This window comes from Etheostoma spectabile, chromosome 5 (assembly GCF_008692095.1).
Source record: "Etheostoma spectabile isolate EspeVRDwgs_2016 chromosome 5, UIUC_Espe_1.0, whole genome shotgun sequence".
Taxonomy (NCBI): domain Eukaryota; kingdom Metazoa; phylum Chordata; class Actinopteri; order Perciformes; family Percidae; genus Etheostoma; species Etheostoma spectabile.
In genome coordinates this window covers 8,080,340-8,101,049 of record NC_045737.1, presented here as the reverse complement: position 1 = coordinate 8,101,049, position 20,710 = coordinate 8,080,340, and the positions used below count along the sequence as shown (strand labels likewise).

General features: G+C 40.6%; 2 protein-coding genes across 4 annotated transcripts in view; both read left to right on the top strand.

The window, feature by feature from the left end:
* The window catches only part of coro1ca (coronin, actin binding protein, 1Ca), a 35,347-nt gene extending 26,242 nt beyond the window's left edge, over positions 1-9,105 (top strand). For all 3 annotated transcript variants that reach the window (XM_032515168.1, XM_032515169.1, XM_032515170.1), the window contains 9 exons: positions 1,510-1,632; positions 3,000-3,129; positions 3,268-3,449; positions 3,851-3,970; positions 4,343-4,447; positions 4,531-4,676; positions 4,921-4,978; positions 5,113-5,355; positions 6,308-9,105. In XM_032515168.1, coding sequence (XP_032371059.1) covers positions 1,510-1,632; positions 3,000-3,129; positions 3,268-3,449; positions 3,851-3,970; positions 4,343-4,447; positions 4,531-4,676; positions 4,921-4,978; positions 5,113-5,355; positions 6,308-6,427 — 1,227 coding nt within the window. In that variant the 3' untranslated portion in view covers positions 6,428-9,105. The remainder of the gene's footprint in view (positions 1-1,509; positions 1,633-2,999; positions 3,130-3,267; positions 3,450-3,850; positions 3,971-4,342; positions 4,448-4,530; positions 4,677-4,920; positions 4,979-5,112; positions 5,356-6,307) is intronic.
* Positions 9,106-12,287: 3,182 nt separating this feature from the next.
* On the top strand, positions 12,288-19,897 carry tmem119a (transmembrane protein 119a). Its single transcript, XM_032515171.1, has 2 exons — positions 12,288-13,243; positions 17,525-19,897. Exon 2 carries the CDS (start codon positions 17,535-17,537, stop codon positions 18,276-18,278), a length of 744 nt encoding a protein of 247 aa, XP_032371062.1. The 5' UTR covers positions 12,288-13,243; positions 17,525-17,534; the 3' UTR covers positions 18,279-19,897.
* Positions 19,898-20,710: the final 813 nt, after the last annotated feature.

The following is a 20,710-nucleotide window of genomic DNA, read 5'->3' as shown; positions in this document are numbered from 1 at the left end:
ACATCCTCAAACTGGCTGGAATCATCACATCCTCTCCAAGGAGTGCACCAGCAGGGACATTGTCTGGAGGAAGTTCAGGCAGCAACTGGCAGAGGAGCTGAGACACGAGTTTAGAGGAGGAAAGGGAGCGGGGCGCGGTCCGAACCCCGGGGTGGGGGGGACGCGGTCCGAGGAGCAATGCGCACTACGGCAGACACCAACACGGAGGCAGTGACAGGTTAGGTTAGGTTATAAATGTTCAAAGAAAATACTTTTAGGTGTTATTTGCATGTTTACATACCATATTTTTCAGATGTGAATGGAATAATTACGTTTTACTACTATGCCATGTTATGAGTTATTGAAGCACCTGGGCAACTCAAGTGTAATTAAACACGTTAAATTGTACATTTTGGTGTTATTTCGTTTTTCTAAAGATATCCTAACACAGTACCTGCATTAAAATTGCAATTAGGTATTTATCATGACAGATTATAGAGTTTAGAGTCTTGCGGTTCCAGTACTTTTGGAATCCCGGCAGTTGTAGTGTTAATGTTGGAGACCGCTACTCGGAAAGAAAGAAAATCAAAACAGCTGTTCCCTTTTTATTTAGTTGCTTGGTTTTATTTTAAATTTATCCACTAGTTTTATCTTGTGTTAAAATCATGGCTAACATGCTATTTCTAATCGTTTTTAAATTTTTATTTTATTTCTGGAAATCAACTCGCGACCCCCCCTCTCTGGCTCGCGACCCCCACTTCGGGAATCACTGATGTAAAGGACACAGTTTAGTGTTTGATACATAGTTACTGTTTTAAAGTAAGGAGATGCTGTGAAAAACTAAGCATCTCTTGGCATTGGTCTACTGTATGGCATCACAACTACTGTTGATGGTCCAGTAGGGGCTAAATCTAATCTGTTTGCTTGATGTAACACCAATAACACCCTAGCTTTTTTTGCCTCAGTGATGGAGTGACAAACCAAGGCTGGTTATTCTCTAGCATTGGGCATTTAGGTTTGTTCGGACATTTTAGAAGACTAAAAAAGTGTTGTTGTTTTTTTTAAGTCTTCAGAACTTGGCTAATCAAATCCAAAACTCATTTCCAGTATGATTTGTTCTGTCTCCAAACATTTCGAACTATTCATGTGTTTGGGTTTCTTTGAATGCACTCATCTCATCACTTTATTAAAGAGACTTCCAAATCCTCAAATTACAAAAATATTATTTTATTACATTGAAGCGTTTTGCCACACCAACAAAATCAGTGTATTTTTTGATTGACGTGCAGTGGATTCTGCCGTGTTGCCCCTCAGTTCTGATTCTCTGCTCTTGCTGTGTCTAATTTAATTTTGACTATGTTAAAGCACCATGTGTCTGTGTGCTTAATTTTGCATGTGGGATTTAGGATGATACTGTAATTAATCTGTTTCAAAACATTCTCACTCATCTAGCATAAACGGTGTTCTCTGATCAGGACCGGACCAAGACTAATCGCATTACTCTGTGTTGGTTATCTTTTGTCTTTACAGACGGGACGCATTGACAAAGCCTACCCCACAGTGTGTGGTCACACAGGGCCGGTGTTAGACATTGACTGGTGCCCTCACAATGATCATGTCATCGCCAGCGGCTCTGAGGACTGCACCGTGATGGTAAGGTTTGACACACGATTTACACCTGAACTCAGACCTCTTAATTGGGGAAAATGCAACAGACGTTATTGAGCTAATAAGTAACAAGAAACAACATGCTTTTATTGCGAAGGCCGGGGTGTTGTAACTCAGGGATGGGTGCAGACCTTACCCTCTGGATTAGATTAGACTCAAATATGTGTTGTAGGAATCAGAGCTGTGGAATGATTTAGCTGTTTATTGAGCTGAGGTCACCGACTTTTTTGAGACTGTAGTTGTTCTTTCCTTCATATGTCCTTATATGGGCCGTGAAGGGCTGAGATTGGTGTGCTGCCTGTTTACTTTTGCTGCTACCACTTCCTCACCTGAAATTGCTGACTTCCTGTTAAACCCTGGAGGAACCATCAATGGTTCCTCTCTTCATAGCATTTGATCTTTGAAGGAAAAGCTCACAGCCTAAACTGACTCTTGGTAATGTTTAGTACAGGGGGAAGTGGGCGGCATAACGGTAGACTGGTAAGGATATGCACCATGATGTGGCAAGTTTTTTTACAATAAAGAATGGATTTTAATTGTCACATGACATGAGGTTCATAGTGGAGATCAACTCACTGCATGTTAACCAGTTGTTTAAAACGTGAGCATACAGAACTCAAAAATTAGCATGTTAAGAAGGAAGGTTTGAACAGATGGAGACTACAGAGGTAGCGCTTAACAATGGAAAAGCGATGCTTCATTCATACATGGCTTGGTGTCACAGAAAATGTGAAGCAATAGAATATATAAAATATACATGTGTGTTTTTTTCTAGCAACAGGAAAACTTGCAACTTTTTTGTTACCTAAACATAAAACATGTCTACAAATATTAAGGTTTTTCTCGAAATGCCCTTTGACACAAGTAACTTAAGTTGTTGTAAAAGAAAAGGGGGAAAAAAACATTTCTGCGGTTGTGTAAAACAAAACCACACACACAATGCAGACAAAAACTGAGGTAACTGATGGACATTACCTATACGGTAATATTTCTTTTTTAAATACCACTTAGAAGATTATTATTAGAAGGATCTGTATTGTACTATTTTAATGTAATAACAAACCTCACTGTATTTAGCCACATTTGATTGTAGATCCCATCGGTCACTAAATCATATGCTGCTTTTGGCAACTGCACTCTTAGTCACTGCTGCCTCCCTCAGGTTCCTTGTTGTAACTACCATGGATTGGAGTCATCCGTGCATTAATACAGTTGGTAGGGTGGGGTTGACAGAGTCACAGTTGAATCTTTGAGAATTTATAATGTGGTTAAATACGAGGGTAAAAATTATTGTCTCTCCAGCAAGCTTCATTGTCTGTTCCTGACCTCGATCCTGTCCATGTCCCCCACAGGTGTGGCAGATTCCTGAGAATGGCCTTGTCACTTCCATGTCTGAGCCATTGGTGGTACTGGAGGGCCACTCCAAGCGCGTTGGCATCATCACATGGCACCCAACAGCACGCAACGTCCTTCTTAGTGCAGGTAAAGGATCTCTCCCTGTCCCTAAATCTACAAAACTAGCAGAAATGTAATCATGGTGGCAGCTGCCTCAAAGACAGAATATTGCGTCTGACTTGAATGTGCCGCTGTCCTGCTCACCTTTTACTTCACTCTCGTCAGGTTGTGACAACCAGATTTACATCTGGAACGTGGGCACAGGAGAGGCTATGATCCGCCTTGAGGACATGCACCCTGATGTCATTTTCAACGTGACCTGGAACCGCAACGGCAGCCTTATCTGCACTGCCTGCAAGGACAAGACCATCCGTGTCATTGATCCCCGCAAGGAGGCGATTGTTGCTGTAAGCAGTCTTCAAAGATTTCTTTGTTGTGCAATTTTCTCTTTTTATATTCCGTTGTAGTTTATGAGAGGTTAATATTAAATTTGGTGCAGCAAGATGGGGTTGCAGGTAGTTGGACTGCTTCGGTTTTAAGGTGTGGGTTCAGCAACGTTGTTCCATTAAAATTGAGTATGACACTGAATTATCACTGGATTTAAGTTCATTACAGCATAGCAGACTCTCACCCTAGGATCAAACAAGTGAAAACAATTAAGTTTAATCTAAGATAAGTGGCAACACAAACCATTTTGTTCAAAGTAGAGCTTACATTAAATGAAAAATGTAAAAGTAGGCAAAATAATAAATCACCCAGGAAATCGTGACTAGGGCACATGTGTTGACCTGTAAACTACACCTCGCAGGAGAAGGAGAAGGCACATGAGGGCGCTCGACCCATGAGGGCCATTTTCCTGGCTGATGGCAACGTCCTGACCACAGGCTTCAGTCGCATGAGTGAGAGACAGCTCGCCCTCTGGAACACGGTAAGCTGCTTCATGTATGCTGATTGCACTTCATTGGTTCAGTGATTATGGGTTCTACATATTACACTATTATATTATATTATCAATTAATGTGAAATGTAAATCTACCACATTTCTACCACAGTCTTTAGATTGATTGAAGTGTACTGTATGTGAATGATTAAGGTACACACAAAAAATAAACACCACATTCACAACTTTAGTACTAAGAAATCTTCTACATATTCAAAGCTATTGATAGTACAACCGCAAAGGCTAACAACTTGAACCTGTTTTTTGAAGGCATTACCTTTTTTTTCTTTGCACTGTTTCTGTATTCTTAGTCTCTCCAACAGAACTAATTAATCAATCAATTAATTTTTTTTCCTTCAGGATAACATGGAGGAGCCCATGACTGTTAATGAGATGGACACCAGCAACGGCGTGCTCTTGCCCTTCTATGATCCAGACACCAGCATTGTTTACCTCTGCGGGAAGGTAAGTTCCCTTTTTGCGCACTTGATAGTTTAATTTCCACATTTCTGAATTTAGAAGTAAAACCCTTCTTTATTTCTTGACAGGGTGACAGCAGCATCCGTTACTTTGAAATCACAGACGAGGCTCCGTATGTTCATTTCCTCAGCACCTTTGCCACAAAGGAGCCCCAGAGGGGCATGGGCTACATGCCCAAGAGGGGACTTGATGTCAATAAGTGCGAAATTGCGAGGTATGCTAAGTTGGATGGCTAATCATCATCATCTCTAACACCAGAATTTGGTTTGCATTTTGATTTTGGTCAGTCAGAGATAATGTGGAGTTCCTATCTTCACCACATGGAGGCACAACATGATTGTGACATAACTGTAAATTGGTAGAGTCCACAGTAATCTGTGCTGAAACACATTTGTTGCCTTTGTTGTTTCATAATGAATTGAGTTATGGGGAATTGTTCCGAATTTGTATGTTGTCAGGTTCTATAAACTGCATGAAAGGAAGTGTGAGCCCATCGTGATGACTGTACCAAGAAAGGTGAGTCCTCGTCCTAAACGCACACTGCTATCAGACCTCATGTTGAATCGCAGGCAGCCGAGTGAGGCCTTGTCTTATAATGTGCTCGTTACAGAGTTTTCCTCACAGCTTGTCGCTTTGTCCTTCCCCGTCAGTCGGACCTGTTCCAGGACGATTTGTACCCAGACACATCTGGACCCGACCCTGCCCTGGAGGCCGAGGAGTGGTTTGATGGCAAGAATGGAGACCCCATCCTCATCTCCCTCAAGAATGGCTACGTCCAGGGCAAGCACCGCGAATTCAAGGTGGTCAAAAAGAACATTTTGGACAGCAAGGTGACCAAGAACTCAGAGAACTCAAGCCCTGCCAACAAGTCTGCCTCCCCAACTCCAGTGATTGTGAGTATTTGCTTTTTCTAAGATCTCCAGAGTGTCTGATAAATGAAGCCCAGAATTACATTAGTCCAGTTTCCACAAGTAGAGCTGCACAAATATGAAACAGATTTTCTTCCGATATGGATCACACTATCCATTAAGAAGAAGTTAATTAATTTGTTGATTATTCTCCTAATTGATTCAGCTCTAGACGGCATGGTATTGGGGAGTCCAAGTGAAAATTTAATTATTTATCTAAAGAACACAACAATGTATATAAAACACTAAGAACAAAGACGTCTTGTCTACCCCACCAGACAATCCTTCACATGATTAGGATGCTGGATGTTGAACAGTCAATATGAATATCTTGCCCAGCCAGCCTTGTCACTCAGACATCATCAGACATCAGTCTGTCTGACGCCTGACCGCCACCTCCATCCCAGTCATTAGTGCACCTCACCACTGGTTTCATGTCTGTGTAGCTACCTCTCTGGGGCTCAGAGTGTTAAGCAAACCAACTGTATGGGTTCAAAGCAAGACAGATACTTGCAGTCTTCACAAGGTGGTTTGTAGATGTTGTTCAACCCACTCGCTGTCCCACAAACCGAGGGGTCTGTTGATGCTCTGGGCGCCTGCTTCTCTGGGCGTCCTGCCGCACCTCACCCACAACACAGCCCCTCGCCTGGGACCCAGCCTGTGTGTGTCTCTGCAGTCCTGCTCTGTAATCACAGCCCACTGGCAAAACATGTTAACCCTCAGAGTACCAGATCCTGCCACATGGCATATACAGTCCAAGGCTTTAGGTAGTGACTTTAAGATGGAAAGATTTTGGGAAGATTTTGCGATGTGCCTTAGGTCTGACATTGGTTCAAACCCAGTTATTGATTGTTTCACAGCAGGGCGGTTGTTGCACGTAGAGAAATGTGTACAAAGATGCCAAATAGTCTCACTCGTCTCTTTGTGTCTCCAACAGAAATCTGAAGCCAAGTTGGAGGAGATCTTGAAAGAAATCAAATCCCTCAAGGACCTGGTCAGCAGTCAGGAGAAGCGAATCATCAAACTTGAAGATCAAATGTCCAAAATTGCCATATAGCGACCCTGTACCCAAACCGCTACAATTCAGGACGTTCCATTGGCTGGGGGGTGGGCGGGGCCAGTCACTGCCTATCTCAATGACAGTGTTTCGTCTGAGGGCCTGCCTAGCAATGACCCCTAGCAACATTCCAGATGAACTTTTTCTTAGCCAGCCCCCCGACCCTCAGTTTAACACAGGTGGAAAAAGGACATGTGACAAATTTAGCAGAACATACTCTTTGGTTTTTGGTGACAAAGGACTCCATTCCTTTTGTGTGGCAGTTTTTATTTTGTCTCCTTGTATGAAAGCGTTTTTTTTTGCATTTTCCTTTGCATTTTTAGAAGTACAGTGTGACCAAGACAATTCCAATATCAATAGTCCACATTTGCCATCAGATATCCCAATTTTAGTTTTAAGTAGGTATCAGTGTTTCATGTTACTATAAGCCAAAATTATAATGTTGCCAAATTTCACCATTTGTTTACACCTCCGTAACAGTATTTCTTTCTCTCTTTGTGGGAAGAGTCAAAATGCAAACGGGGACCCTCTGTGCAGTAGTTATGTAAGGAGATCATTAATAATTCACTATGAAATTAAAATCATTTAAATAAGTTGGATGGCTAGGGAGATTGACATCTCAAACTGTAAGTAGGAGCAAAAACAAATTAGATTGAAGTCCCATTTAGCTGCCACAGTCTACACCAAGCACTCAGACATTACATGTATGACAACTTCCGCCATCTGTGTTGAATCTGCACAAATTTACTCTTGCTTTCTGCCTTTCCTTTTCATTCCTGTCACTTCTCGTCTTTCTGACTGTGGACAATAGTCCACATAAACATGCATTCCTTTCTGTCTTGCTTCATTAACATGCACTGTGTGCTTATTGGAAAAATGACAAACACATTCCATAAATCTCATTGGCAGTTCTTGGTTTCAAGAAATACTCTTTCTAAAAAGGTCCTCCTTCTGCGAACGCTCTACTGTAGTGACTCGGTTGCACTGGTTGGTTGTTATAGTGACATCTATGTGCTGCCCATGAAAAGACCAAATTTGTTTATTTTTCAACCTCAGCTGTGCTATGTTTGTGTGAGAGGCTCGGTCAGCTACATCCGTGTTCAGTAGCCACGGTCTTTGCTCAAATCACAAGTACAGTCAAGTGTAGTGGGAGTATTTCCATGTCACTGTTCCTTTGCATTCAACGCCATCTCAGATCTGTATTTTTTTTGTACAAACTAAGCAGGAATTGACATGAAATGACACCAAGTAATCACATGATCTGGACTATTTAAAACCTTCTGGTGATGAAACTGGAGATTGCTACAGAAACTGTTCATGATAGACCTTAAAGGCCTAGATTGTGAATATGTGCCTCATGTCTTTGGTCTTTTGGGTACCTGTCAATATGGATGTTCTTGATTTTTCTTTTTGGGGGGGGAAGGGGATGTCCAAGACTTGCCTCTAACTTGGATAAATTAAATAGTTGGCTTATTGCTTCACAGTTAATGTTAGCCGTTTTTGTTTCAGCTGTGCTTATATCCCTCTAAGTACTTCCACTTTTTATGCCCCCCCCCCCCCCCCCCCCCCCCCCCAGATGCCCCTGGTCAGTATAGTTATCACAAAATTAAGGAACCATTGAATTGTCCGGTCTGGGATGTTTTGATCAGACCGACTCTCGTGTTTTCGTTTTGTTTTCCAGTGGGAAGCTGAGACGGGGAGTAGTTCAGTCTGTTGTTTGCCTTCGATATTTGTTACCACTGTAAAGACCTGGAAGTGCCATAGAGGTGACCATGGAAGTGTTTGTAGGGGAGTGTTGTGAGAATAGATTGGTGTAGTACATGGAAGAGTCAATAGGTGCCCAGATTTTAAACCACTTTAAGGTGCTACACTCGGTACAAACACTATGTTGCAAGGACCCTGCTCCTAACGTACTGCGTCAGCCACCTGAATGACGTCATGAAGTCCTGTCGATCCATACCACAACACACCAGACAGCATTAGTGGTCAGGGTTTGTAATTAAGCAATGTGCCCCTGACATTTTGACAATTTCACCTTTGTACGGGTATTCAAAACATCTTCAAAAATGATGTCAAACTGAGAAGCTGTCAGCAGCCTTTTGAGTCATCGTGGCTTTGAGATGCAATTAGAGCAGTGAGTCGTAGAATATTAGTGACGGGAAATCTGGAAGAGTGCTACAGAAATGTGTGTCTGACACAAATGATACTGCCCTATCTTGTATATCGGACGGCCATTCTTTATAGCACTGTTGGCAGAGAGCGGTTGAAGCTTTGAGGAGTAGTGAATAGAGATCCAAAGGGACACTGTAGGTTGGAGAAATGTGCAGATGTATGTTTGTAATTTAGGTCTAGAAAACTGAGTGAAAGCTGCGTAAATAACGACCATATTTTCTGTATTTTTTTAAAAGTTTTATTTCATTTTTGTTCTGTGGTTGTGCTGAAGAGGGTATTTGTGTGGGAGGTGGGTTTTAAATGTTTCCCTTTTGTCTGTGTTCCCTGCACCTTGCTATAATGCATAATGAGAAAAGCAAATCGGGGGTCATGAATAGAAGAAAGAATCTGACAAACGAACCAGGATTAAGCCTCATGTTGGTCTGCTCAGCAGTTTTGTTCATTATTCTTGCTTCAAGTATCAAACATTGATTATAAGAAAAATAATAAACAATTTTTAAAATGGCCTCATTGTATCTTTTTCTATTTTTACATTACTGAGATTTGTCATCTTTTACTAGAAGGTTTTTAACTGAAAGATCCGAGCCTCTCAGGCAAGTTAAAGTCCACAGTTTGAGGACAACAAATCTGAAACAAGAGCAATACAGGAAATGATGTTTTCAAACTCTTTAAAGGATAAGGATGCCGTTAGCCTATATTTTTCTTGTTAACAAACCCAACAAAAGTTCAAAACCAACAATGTGTTTGTGTCTCTGGAACCTTCATCCTCAGCATGTCCAATGTGTTCCTTTTTGAAGACTTTTTTTTTTTTTTTTTAAATGGATAGCCACTATATTGTGTAATTGTGTGTAATCTTTAAATGGTTGAGAACTGTTGGTTTCAGGAATCCTCCATCAAACAGGAGGAAATAGTGTGATTATTAGGGATTATTTCCAGCTGCAGATTAATACTAGTAGTGGGGCTAGTAGTGAGTATTTACAGGAGCCGGACCGTGTATCTCTGATTAACACAAAATAAACCACAGTGCCCATTTTAATTCAAAGGCAAAACATGTCCGCTGAGGATCTAGTTCCCGAACAGGAGCTTAAAGTGACATAGCAGGTACGTGTGGAGAAATCATGTAAGTGTGCAGGGATGGGGGTATGAAGGCGTGCTGAGGCTGAAAGTTTGAAGGTACAGGACTGGAAAAAGTTTGGGATACCACTAGTGCAACAGTGAGGACCTTACATGTGTCTTATATTTTAGGACAACTGCCACTCTATGGCACAGGAATAAGCAATATCAGGCTTTGGCTACGCAGAAAATACTATTTATATAGCTTAGGATCAAGTCATGTCAGGTTTTAGTGTTTTGTTTTTTATTTTATTTTTATAGAATTTGATGATTTTGCCAGCCTTATCATGTTAAAGGTTGGATTAAAATCTGTTTTCAAAACTAAATATGTTCTTTAATTGGAATATTGCTATTCTCTTGTATTGACCTGCCCAAACTGTACTGGAGAACAGTTATACAGTCCCTGACAAAAGTCTTGTCGCTTGTGTACAAATTGACCTGAAGTGCCGCTGAAATGTATTTCTAATCAAGATTTATTTACAAGAAATGGCTCATTTTAATCCCAACAGCTTCTGTAATAATGTTTCAGTGCAAAAAGAAACTGTCAAAGTATTCTAATATTCACAGCTTGGTAAAGCCCATTGAGTCAATTTTTGCAAAGACATAAGTGTTGTCGCCTTGTCATATGAGCTTCACCTGTGACTAATAACGGATCAATTAGGTCTCAGGTGTGTATAAAAACAACCCCAGTACACTAGACCTTCACATCAACTGCAACTAGACCTCTGCAAACAGGCCTAAGATTCACCCTGAGACTAAAGTTTTGATTATCAAGAGGCTGAAGACCAGATCCACTGCTGATGTGGCAGACACCTTCAATGTGTCTCAGCGTCAAGTACAGAGGATAAATAAAACATTTGAAGATACTGGAGATGTTTTTGACAAGCCCAGGTCAGGCAGACCCCGCAAGACAACTGCTCAAGAGGACCGTTTGTTGGCTGGAACATCCAAGGCCAGCCCATTTTCCACTGCAGCAGAGCTCCACCAGACCTGGTCCCCTGAAGTCCCTGTGTCAACCAGAACGGTTTGTTGGATTCTGTCTCGAAATGGCCTCCATGGTCGAATCAGTGCCCAGAAGCCAGCACTAAACAAAAGACAATTGAAAAACCGTGTGGCATTTGCCAAGGCCCACAGCCTGCTAAAAGGATGGACGCTGGAGAAGTGGAAGAAAGTGGATTTTTCAGATGAATCTTCTGTCGAATTACACCACAGTTGCCGCAAATACTGCAGGAGACCTACTGGAGCCCGCATGGATCCAAGATTCACCCAGAAAACAGTGAAGTTTGGTGGCGGAAAAATCATGGTCTGGGGTTACATCCAGTATGGGGGTGTGCGAGAGATCTTCAGGGTGGAAGGCAACATCAATAGTCTCAAATACCAAGAAATCTTAGCTACCTCTTATATTTCCAACCATAAAAGAGGCCAAATTCTGCAGCAGGATGGTGCTCCATCGCATACTTCCATCTCCACTTCAAAGTTCCTCAAGGCGAAGAAGATCAAGATGCTCCAGGATTGGCCGGCCCAGTCACCAGACATGAACATCATTGAGCATGTGGGGTAGGATGAAAGAGGAAGCATGGAAGACCAGACCAAAGAATATTGATGAACTCTGGGAGGCATGCAAGACTGCTTTCCTAGCTATTCCTGATGACTTCATCAATACATTGTATGAATCCTTGCCAAACCGCATGGATGCAGTCCTTCAAGCTCATGGAAGTCATACAAGATATTAAATTTGAATCTCACAGCACCGCTATTTAATTTGCTGACATATTTTAGTATTTGCAGTAAATTTGTTCAATTTCTGTATAGGCGACAAAACTTTTGTCTTGCCAAAATTTGACCTTTCTGTCTTGTTTAAATGATAAATCTTGTTTCAGTGCAACTAATTTATTTCAGTGCATTGAACATCATTTGGGAGGGTTTTAGCTTTTCATATGAGCTATTTCTTACACCAATTGATTAATTAAAAGTAAGGTTAATAGATTAGATTATACTTTATTTATCCCACGATGGGGAAATTCTGTTGTTACAAGTAGCAGCATAGCAGCAACAGCAAAAAACTAAAAAACAAAACAATAACACACAAACAAGTAAGCACGAAAGAAATACAAGGCAAGAAATACAGGCAAGAAATAGACAATGAAAATATGGTAGACTGAGTAAGTAAAATGCCGTCAAACAAAAGGAATTTTAAAGTGCGGTTGCCATGATAAGAGAAACAATATTGCGGTGTAAGTGACGTTAAAAATTAAGTTAAGTTGAATGTGTAATTAGAGCAAAGAAGCAAGAGTCGGTAGCATAATTTAAATTATATTAACCTGAGACCATAAATATTGAAAAGTAAGTACTTGTAATAAAATAATATAAATACCAATATTAAAGATAAACAGAAAGTGTGTGATGTAGATGGGAGAAAAACAGGAACAGAAACTACAACACTATCAGGTAGAGCAGGTGTTGTAGAGTCTGACAGCGGCCGGGATGAAGGACCTGCGGTACCTCTCCTTCTTACACCGTAGCAGGTGTTTCTACAAAATAGATAAGTGACAAGACTTTTGTCAGGGACTGTACAATAGATGCCTGTAAGTAGATTGTGAATGGAGTGTACTACAGCTGTAGTTCTACTGTGTTTGAGCCACCAAGAAGAACTGTTGTAAGTCACAAAGAAACAGTCTGAAGAATCTCTCTCTAATTTCTTTATTGCGTCTTGAACCTGGATAATTGCTACCTTTTTCACAAAATGTCATGCTGACCAGTTGTAATATCAACATCTCACACCATATGTCAAAATAAAGCAGAAAGCCGGCATCAGCAGCCTTAAATAGACACCCTGCATAGTTAGAGATGTAGGCCTATCCAGAGATAAGTGCTGCTAAAAGACCATGCAGTTTATATGTTCGCTCTGTACATGTGTTTGGGGATGAAAGGGGCTGCTTTCTCTGCGCTGGTCTTGTGTGCCCTATAAGAGACAGGCTGTAATCAACGGGGAGTAAATTAGAGAGGACTCAGTGGGAGGCAGAGGAGTCTTGGGACTCGCCCCGCCAAGTACAGAAATACCCATTCCCTTAAACATGGGACTCATGTACTGACTGCATATTTGCAGTGAGTTTCTAGCTCAGGCTGAGTTTTGTGGTGAATTACACTTTCATACAAAATAAAGACCCTTATCCAGGGACTGTTTAACATTCAGCATCCCTTGCATAACATGTACAGAATCACTTCTACATGGCTGTTCCCTCTCTCATAATTCAGAAAAGCTTCAATCCTAAATGGATGCGCCATGAGTGCAGGAGGATGAAGAATGGGTGTGGGAGGTCTAGAAAGAGGGAGGAGAAGCTGAAAATAGAGGGATGGACATCATTTCGCAGTGAGCTGACTTTTTAGGGCTTAGTAAAAAAGAAAAACAGTCAGTATAACTCCACAGGGAGGGAACTCTCTTTCACTCTTACTTTTCTCTCATTCTCCCCTTTATCTCTGTCTTCTGCACTGTTTTGCTGTTCAGAAGATTAACCCAGGATAACCCATTCTGTAAGTATATATATCTATATTTGTAAAGAATTTAAAGTGGGTGTTACCAAGAAAGTAAAAAGATACAGCCAGATTGAGTCAACTTTCAAATCTGCTGATCCATTTGGTTCATGTTCTTCAAAGTTAGTTTATAAAACTGACATGTAGTGGGGGAATGTAACTAAGTACATTTAATCAAATACTGGAATTTAAAGATACTTTTTTTGTGTTCAAATGTTTTTTAAACTTGTTTTGGAAAAGTAAAGAGCTGCAAACAATTACAAACAATCCACTGAGATAGAGAACGCGTCCCAGGGCCAGAAAGAAAGAAGAAAAGAAAAAAAAAATAGATCATAGAAAGGAAAGACGGGAGAGAGGGAGACAAAAGCAACAAACGCAGAAACAGACCCACCTAAACACAAACACAAACAGACATATGCACAGACAGAGACAAGATAAGAAACCAAACACGGCTACAGCCCGGACGTCACAGCCTCAGCCACGTCCAGCCAAGTTTCCAGAGTCTTTCCTGGCGCGTGGAGAGCTCCATCTCCACCGCGTCCAGGTGCGCACTGGTCCCTGCGTGGATAGACAGGTCGTCATCTTCTTGGCAGCTGGAAGTCCAGCAAATGCAGCACGTTTCTGAGTCCCAGAGAGCTGAAAGTCTGACAGGTCATTGAGAATCAAGACGTCAACACTAACAGGCAGTCACATTAATCAAGGCGGAAATTTTGGATGCAATATTGTTCCAGAACCGAGTAACAGGAGAGCACTCCCAGACGAATTTTAAGCTACTTGTACTTCACTTTAGTATTTCAATTTTATGCTACTTCATACTTCTATGTCATTACATTTCAGGGAGGAATATCAACTTTATAATCCATTACATGTCAATAATAGTTACAGTTACATTGGAGTTTGTATGGTGCATTGTTACAGATTAAACTACCCAACCAAATATAAAGTAGTTAAAATTAGTTTTAACCCCACAAGTGTGTAATATTTTAAAAAATAATATTATGTGACAACTGATAACAGCCAACTATTTTTTTGCATTAAAAGTACTTCTGCTTTTGGTACTTTTAGTACATTTTTCTTATAATACTTCATTTTAATTAATTAAGATGCAGGGTTTCCCTTGTAATGGAATATATTTTACATTGTTGTATTGCTACTTTACTTTTATTCAGGTATTCAAGATCTGTATGCTTCTGTCAATCCTGCTAACACCAATGTTTCTATTTAAATTGTCGATGATGTAATCATTGTTAATCTTGAGTATTTTTTTAGTCTTAATGCCAAGACCTGGAGGTGACCGAGTGTAGACATGTGTTGTTGTGTGTTACATGTAAGAATATGTTTTGAGATGGTCTAAACTCTGCCAGTGGCTCCATCTTTGCAAATCTATGTTGTCTTTGCGAGCATTGTTAAAAAATGCTTACACTTATTTTAATTTTATGGTCAAAACTCCAACTTGTCCAAAAAAAAAGCTACAGAGGTTACAATAAGTTTACACACCCATGCTAAAGTTGATTTAAAACAGGAATAAAAAATATCTTTTGGAAATTGATCTTAATGCCTTAATTTTAAAACAATTGGAAAATCCAATCTTTTAAGGGCACCAATTTTTTTTGTGAATGATTAATGTATGGTAAATAAATAAATGTTCTTCCTTAAAATACAGGGGGCAGTGGGCATCCAGATAGCGCAGTGGTCTGTGCGGATGCCCATGTATAGAGGCCTGCCCCTCGACGTAGCGGGCCCGGGTTCGAGTCCGGCCTGTGGCCCCTTTGCTGCATGTCGCTCCCCCCTCTCTCTCTCCCCCTCTCACACATACATATCTGTCCTGTCTAAAAATAAAGGGAATACAACCCCAAAAACAAAAAATACAGGGGGCAGATGTATACACACCCCTATGTTAAATTCCCATAGAAGCAGGCAGATGTTTATTATTAAAGGCCAGTTATTTCATGGATCAGGATACTATGCATCTTGATACAGTTCCCTTGGCCTTTGGAATTGAAATAACCCCACATCACCACGTACCCTACACCACACCCAGAGATTGACATAGTTTTATTTCAGTTAGCTTAATGGCTGGTTTGATTTTCATTGAGAGATGATCTTATAGAAAGTTCCCCATGCCTATCTCTAGGTATGGTGAAGGGTGTGTGATGATTAAGGGGGGGGCTATTTTAATTCCAAAGGCCAAGGGAACTTTATCAGGATGCATAGTATCCTCAACCATGAAATAACTGGCCTTTTAAAATAAACATCTGCCTGCTTCTATGGGAATTTAACATTGTGGTGTCTATACCTATGCCCCCTGTATTTCAAGAAAAAAACATTTATTTATTTAAAATACATCATTCATTCACAAAGAAAATTGGATGTCCTTTAAAGGTTGGATTTTCCTAATCTTTTTTAATTAAGGCATTAAGATCAAATTCCAAAAGATTTTTTTTATTCCTCTTTTAAATCAACTTTAGCATGGGTGTGTAAACTTATTCAAGCTACTGTACATGTCAGTCTGAATTTGAGGTAAAAGTGTAATAAATAATGGCCAAGACATTTAGAACAATTTGTTAACTATTTGTTTCAAAGATGCTGCCATAAAAACATAGTGCCTTGGGTTTGAAAAACCTTTTTGTTAATGAAAGTCCAGAGTTTGAGACATTAAGCACTCAAATGTCATAGAATGGATTAATTGCATATGTTATGTCTGATGGCCTTCAGTTGAAGGTAATGTGGACCCTGCAGTGAAATACAGGAAGTGTATTTATGGCTGTAATTATGAGGATTTAGGGGGCAGGGCTGTCCTATAGCTGTACATCCAAGGATGTAGACCCAGCCTACATGTGGTCCAGCAGAGTACATACGTACATGTATGTTCGACCACACAGGGAGGGGGGTTTCACACTGTTTTTTGTAAATAAGAAGAGGCAGTAGGATCACTATAGCATGCTGCTGATTAGAAACTTGTATTTACAGCTTAGCAGTGTGTAATTATATATTCTAAATGGCAACAGACTGAGCCCTCTACCACTGGTTTCCTTTGTTAAAGCTTACTTCACTTTGAGAAGAAGGACAGATAGAGAATAATGGAACAAAAGTAATGGGCGAGGAACTTTATTCAGTCAGTCAGTTGTCCTGTCAGTGAATGCAGGTTTTCCAGGAAGCAGAAATATCTTCACCAGGTCTGTGCTGCCGTGGGCTGGTGCACAGCAGCTGCTGCCCGGTGTAAATATAGAGGCCACAGCCACAGGTCTCCCACGCCTCTGTGCTCCCCCTGGAATATAGCTTCCTCCTGGCTTTGGTGTGGTGGATGGGTGGCCTCCCTCTACTTTACAAATTATAAGGCCTTCAGCAAGAAACTGACTGTCTCCACCCCAAATAAGTAATGGTTACTCTGCTGCCTGCTAAAATAGATCTGGTGCAAGATGGGGAATGGCAGAAAGCCTAGAAAACCTGAATACTGGAGTTACATTTCAGATGAAACAGCCCTTAAAAACATTGTTTTTCTCGGCATGTGTCCGTTGCATGAGAGACTGCTTGACACGAGTTAGTATAGTGGTTCCCAGTCTGAGAGGTGAGACCCATCAACAGGTCCCAAGAAAAATCAAAGGGGTTACGAGATGATTCAAAATATAGGAAGTCAGAAAAAACAGATCTGCAACACAAATCATGTTTTATGACTTTTCTTTAATCTTTACAGTTGGGAACTCAGTGTGACATTTTTCACTGCAAAGAAATTGTGTAACATTGTGGTTTATTGCCGAGAGTTGGAAGATTGATACTACTCTCATGTTTGTACAATAAATAGATAGCTGGAGCCAGGTGGCGAGTAGATTAGCTTAGTATGAAGAGTGGAAACAGGGACATAGCTAGACAGGCTCTGTCCAAAGTTAAAAAAGAAAATACACCTTACCTGCACCTCTACAGCTGGAGTTGTGTCACCTTGAGGTTGCCATGCAACCAGCAGATTCCAGAAAATCACTGCAACAGTTCGCAGGTCGCCAAAATATAGTTACAGCACACAACTCCCTTTAAAACTTTTAAACAAACTGGAAGAATTGTTCATTAGTGAGCTTTATGGTGCTGATGGATTATGTAACATTTGGACAGAGCCATGCTAGCTGTTTCCCCATTTCCAGTCTTTTGCTAAGCTAAGCTAACCACCTCCAGGCTGTGGCCTTTAAGGGGTCTCAAGCCACTGTGTAAGTGGATCCCTAAAGGATTGGATTTGGAACTATTCTTTCCCTTTGGATCCTAAATTCAAGATATTTATTATTGTTGTTGCAGGACAGAGAAGATGAATTCCCTTTTGGTTTTTCTCATCACCTGTGTGACCCTGCTCTCACTGTGTCACGCCACTCCTCTGTTCTACAACACATCTATGGACGGCAGTGGTGATGAAGCGGAGCTAGAGCTCATTTTTCCAACCTCTTTCTCCACTCGAGCACCTGTTCACATCTCCACTGCTACTGGAGCTCCCACCCTCACCAACACCATCACCAACACCATCACCACCACCATGATACGCCTGAAGGACTTCGTCTTTACCCGAGTAGTGGACTTCCTGCAGGATAATCTGCTCATCATCATCGTCGTGACCTCTCTTCTCATCGTCATGGTCTTCATCATCTGCTGCGCCTCTGCCATGAGTCATAAGAGCAAGCTGGAGGCCTACAAACCCCCTCCTCATCCAAACAAGAAGTCTTTGGCCGACAAAACAGGCGGAAGCAAAAATTCAAGCGAGATCCAGGAGAGACCGTACGCCGTCGACCACGTGAAGAGGGTCCAGACTCAGAGCATGGCCTCCCCCAAACACCTCCGCGTGCCCTCCAAGGCTCTGGTGGGAGAGAGGGGAAGAGACGTCAGGTCGTCGCCTCGCCAGGACGTCAGAAAGGTCAGGGAGGCAGAGGAGGTGGAAAAGCGGAGAGAGGAGCCCAAGCACAAAGAGCAGACCAAGCACAGGGAGGAGGTGCAGCAGAGCCCCAGCACCAGCTCCGCGCATCCAGTGTGCACCTGCCACCTGAAAAAGGCCCACCACTAAGGCATGTGCAAGCCTGATATTGGCATAAGAGGGAAAATATGGAACCATGCAAAAACAAAATCAGAAAAGTCGGTTATGCTGCGCGCATCATGTGATTCAAATCTGAAACAACTGCCAATAAGATAATGTATTTGTGAAGCTCATGCCCTTATGAAAAAAATAGATAAATCTAAATGTTCATGGAAATATGCAGTAATACCTGATGTAAAAATGAAAATGATAGAATATATATGACTACAATACAAAATACTGAATTGTGTAGCTACATTCATTATCCTTAGTCTTGCAGTGGTCAACCAGGTTTTTTTTTTATTAAGGATTACCACAGAGTCCCAACCACCTAAAATCATATCACTGTGCCATTGAAGTAGCATCACTTGAAACAGTGAAATAAACAATTTCTCATAGATGTGATTTTTGTTAGAGGAGACATCTTTTTCTTTATTATTTAAAAAAGTAAAAAAAGGGGCAGCCTGTAAATCCCCATCCTTTCCAAATAGAAATGACAAAACTAGTAAGTACACATGTGTTTTTAATACAGAGATGTATGATTCCATGTGCCTGCCTAGACAGAGGGATCTCCTCAGTATGTCCTGCTGTACGCCGCGGCATCCTTTCAGCAGCGAAGAGCTTTGGCTGAACAAGTCTGGTATCTAGAGATTCATCTTTGCTGCTGTAAATAAAGCAAAGTGAGAAGCCAGTAAACTTGATTTGTTGTAACGAAACAATCTCTTTATATTTACATTCTTATTTACTTAATTGTGTTTGTATAATGTTGTTTTATGTCATAGCATATTGTATTTTACTTTAAGAGCCTAATTCTCAAAGTTTTACACCGAAAGCACAACTGTGTTATTTCTGGGACACACACACACACACACACACACACACACACACACACACACACACACACCACATATTATATACATATATATATACATATATATGTATATATATACATACATATATATATACATACATATATATATATACATACATATACGTACAGTATATATATATATATATATATATATATATATATATCTATATATCTATAGATATATAGATCTATATAGATATATATCTATAGATTATCTGTCTACATGTGGTTGATCATTCTGATCTGCCTTCAACATAAAGAGCAGGGTTTCATTGGTGCATGAAAACCTTGTGAATCAGTTTTGGTTTTTAAAAGTAATACTTATATATAAGATAAATTATGGTTTTGTTTTTAATGTAACAATTTGTAATGAGTCAAAGACTTGAGCACAGGGATAGATAGCTGGCTTGTTTTGTGGGTGTAACAGGTTTATCTTTGACTCATGGTGGCTAAAAGAAAAGTACTGAGAAGGGTATATTTGTCATTTTCATCTTATTTTATTTTATTCAAAACTACAGACTACACTGGAGATCATTTGTATAAACTCTCCAACTCACTGTCCCGTTACTCAAGTTAAAGACTGAGCATCTTAACCAATGACTTCTGTCATGTTTAAATACTCTTTAACCTCAGATTATTGTCCTCAGATGTTTTCACACAGATTCTTCTTCTGTGAGTTTTATTGTTTACAATATGGCAGTTTTGCTTTGCTTATGTTGAATAAAATTGTTGGTAATGATGCTTCTGTCATTATTGAAAACAGTGGAAACATGGTGAAAGACAAACAGCCCTGAAGAAACCTAAGATTAGAATGGTCTAAAAACAGATGATACTTACTATGTGCACATTATTTTCAACTCTGGAATCTGTAATTTTAAGATGCATACACTCAAGAATCATGGGTAACTATTTTTAAGATAATTACCTGAATGACAGATTTGTAATATCTGCTCTTGGAGCCATGAGCTGTCTTCTAATTTAACAGTCCAAGTCTCTCTCTGTCTCTGTCTCTGTCTCTCTCTCTCTCTCACACACTCTCTCCCACACACACACACACACACACCACACACACACACACACACACACACACACACCACACACACACACACACACACACACACACACACCACACACACACACACACACACACACACACACACACACACACACACACACACACCACACACACACACACACACACACACACACACGTAACATCAACTCCTCCACATTTCTATGGCAGCTGGCAGCATCACACCCAAACACAGGCCTGCGGAAGGTATTAGAGCCTGGAGATGAGGAGAGCGCCCTTTGTCCTTCGCTGGCTACTGTACAAGATAGTTTAAATATTTAAACAGCAGCAAACCAGATACATACAGAGCCCTTTGCTCCATAACAAGAGCACATGTAGTCACTATACAAATCTTAAGACATTGATTTGCTCAGTGAAGTCATAACTTTTTGGGTTCCATAATTTACAAGAGCAATAAAATACTACCATCATGCGTTCTTTTTACATCATATTTACCACTTCCATCTTGATATGGGTACA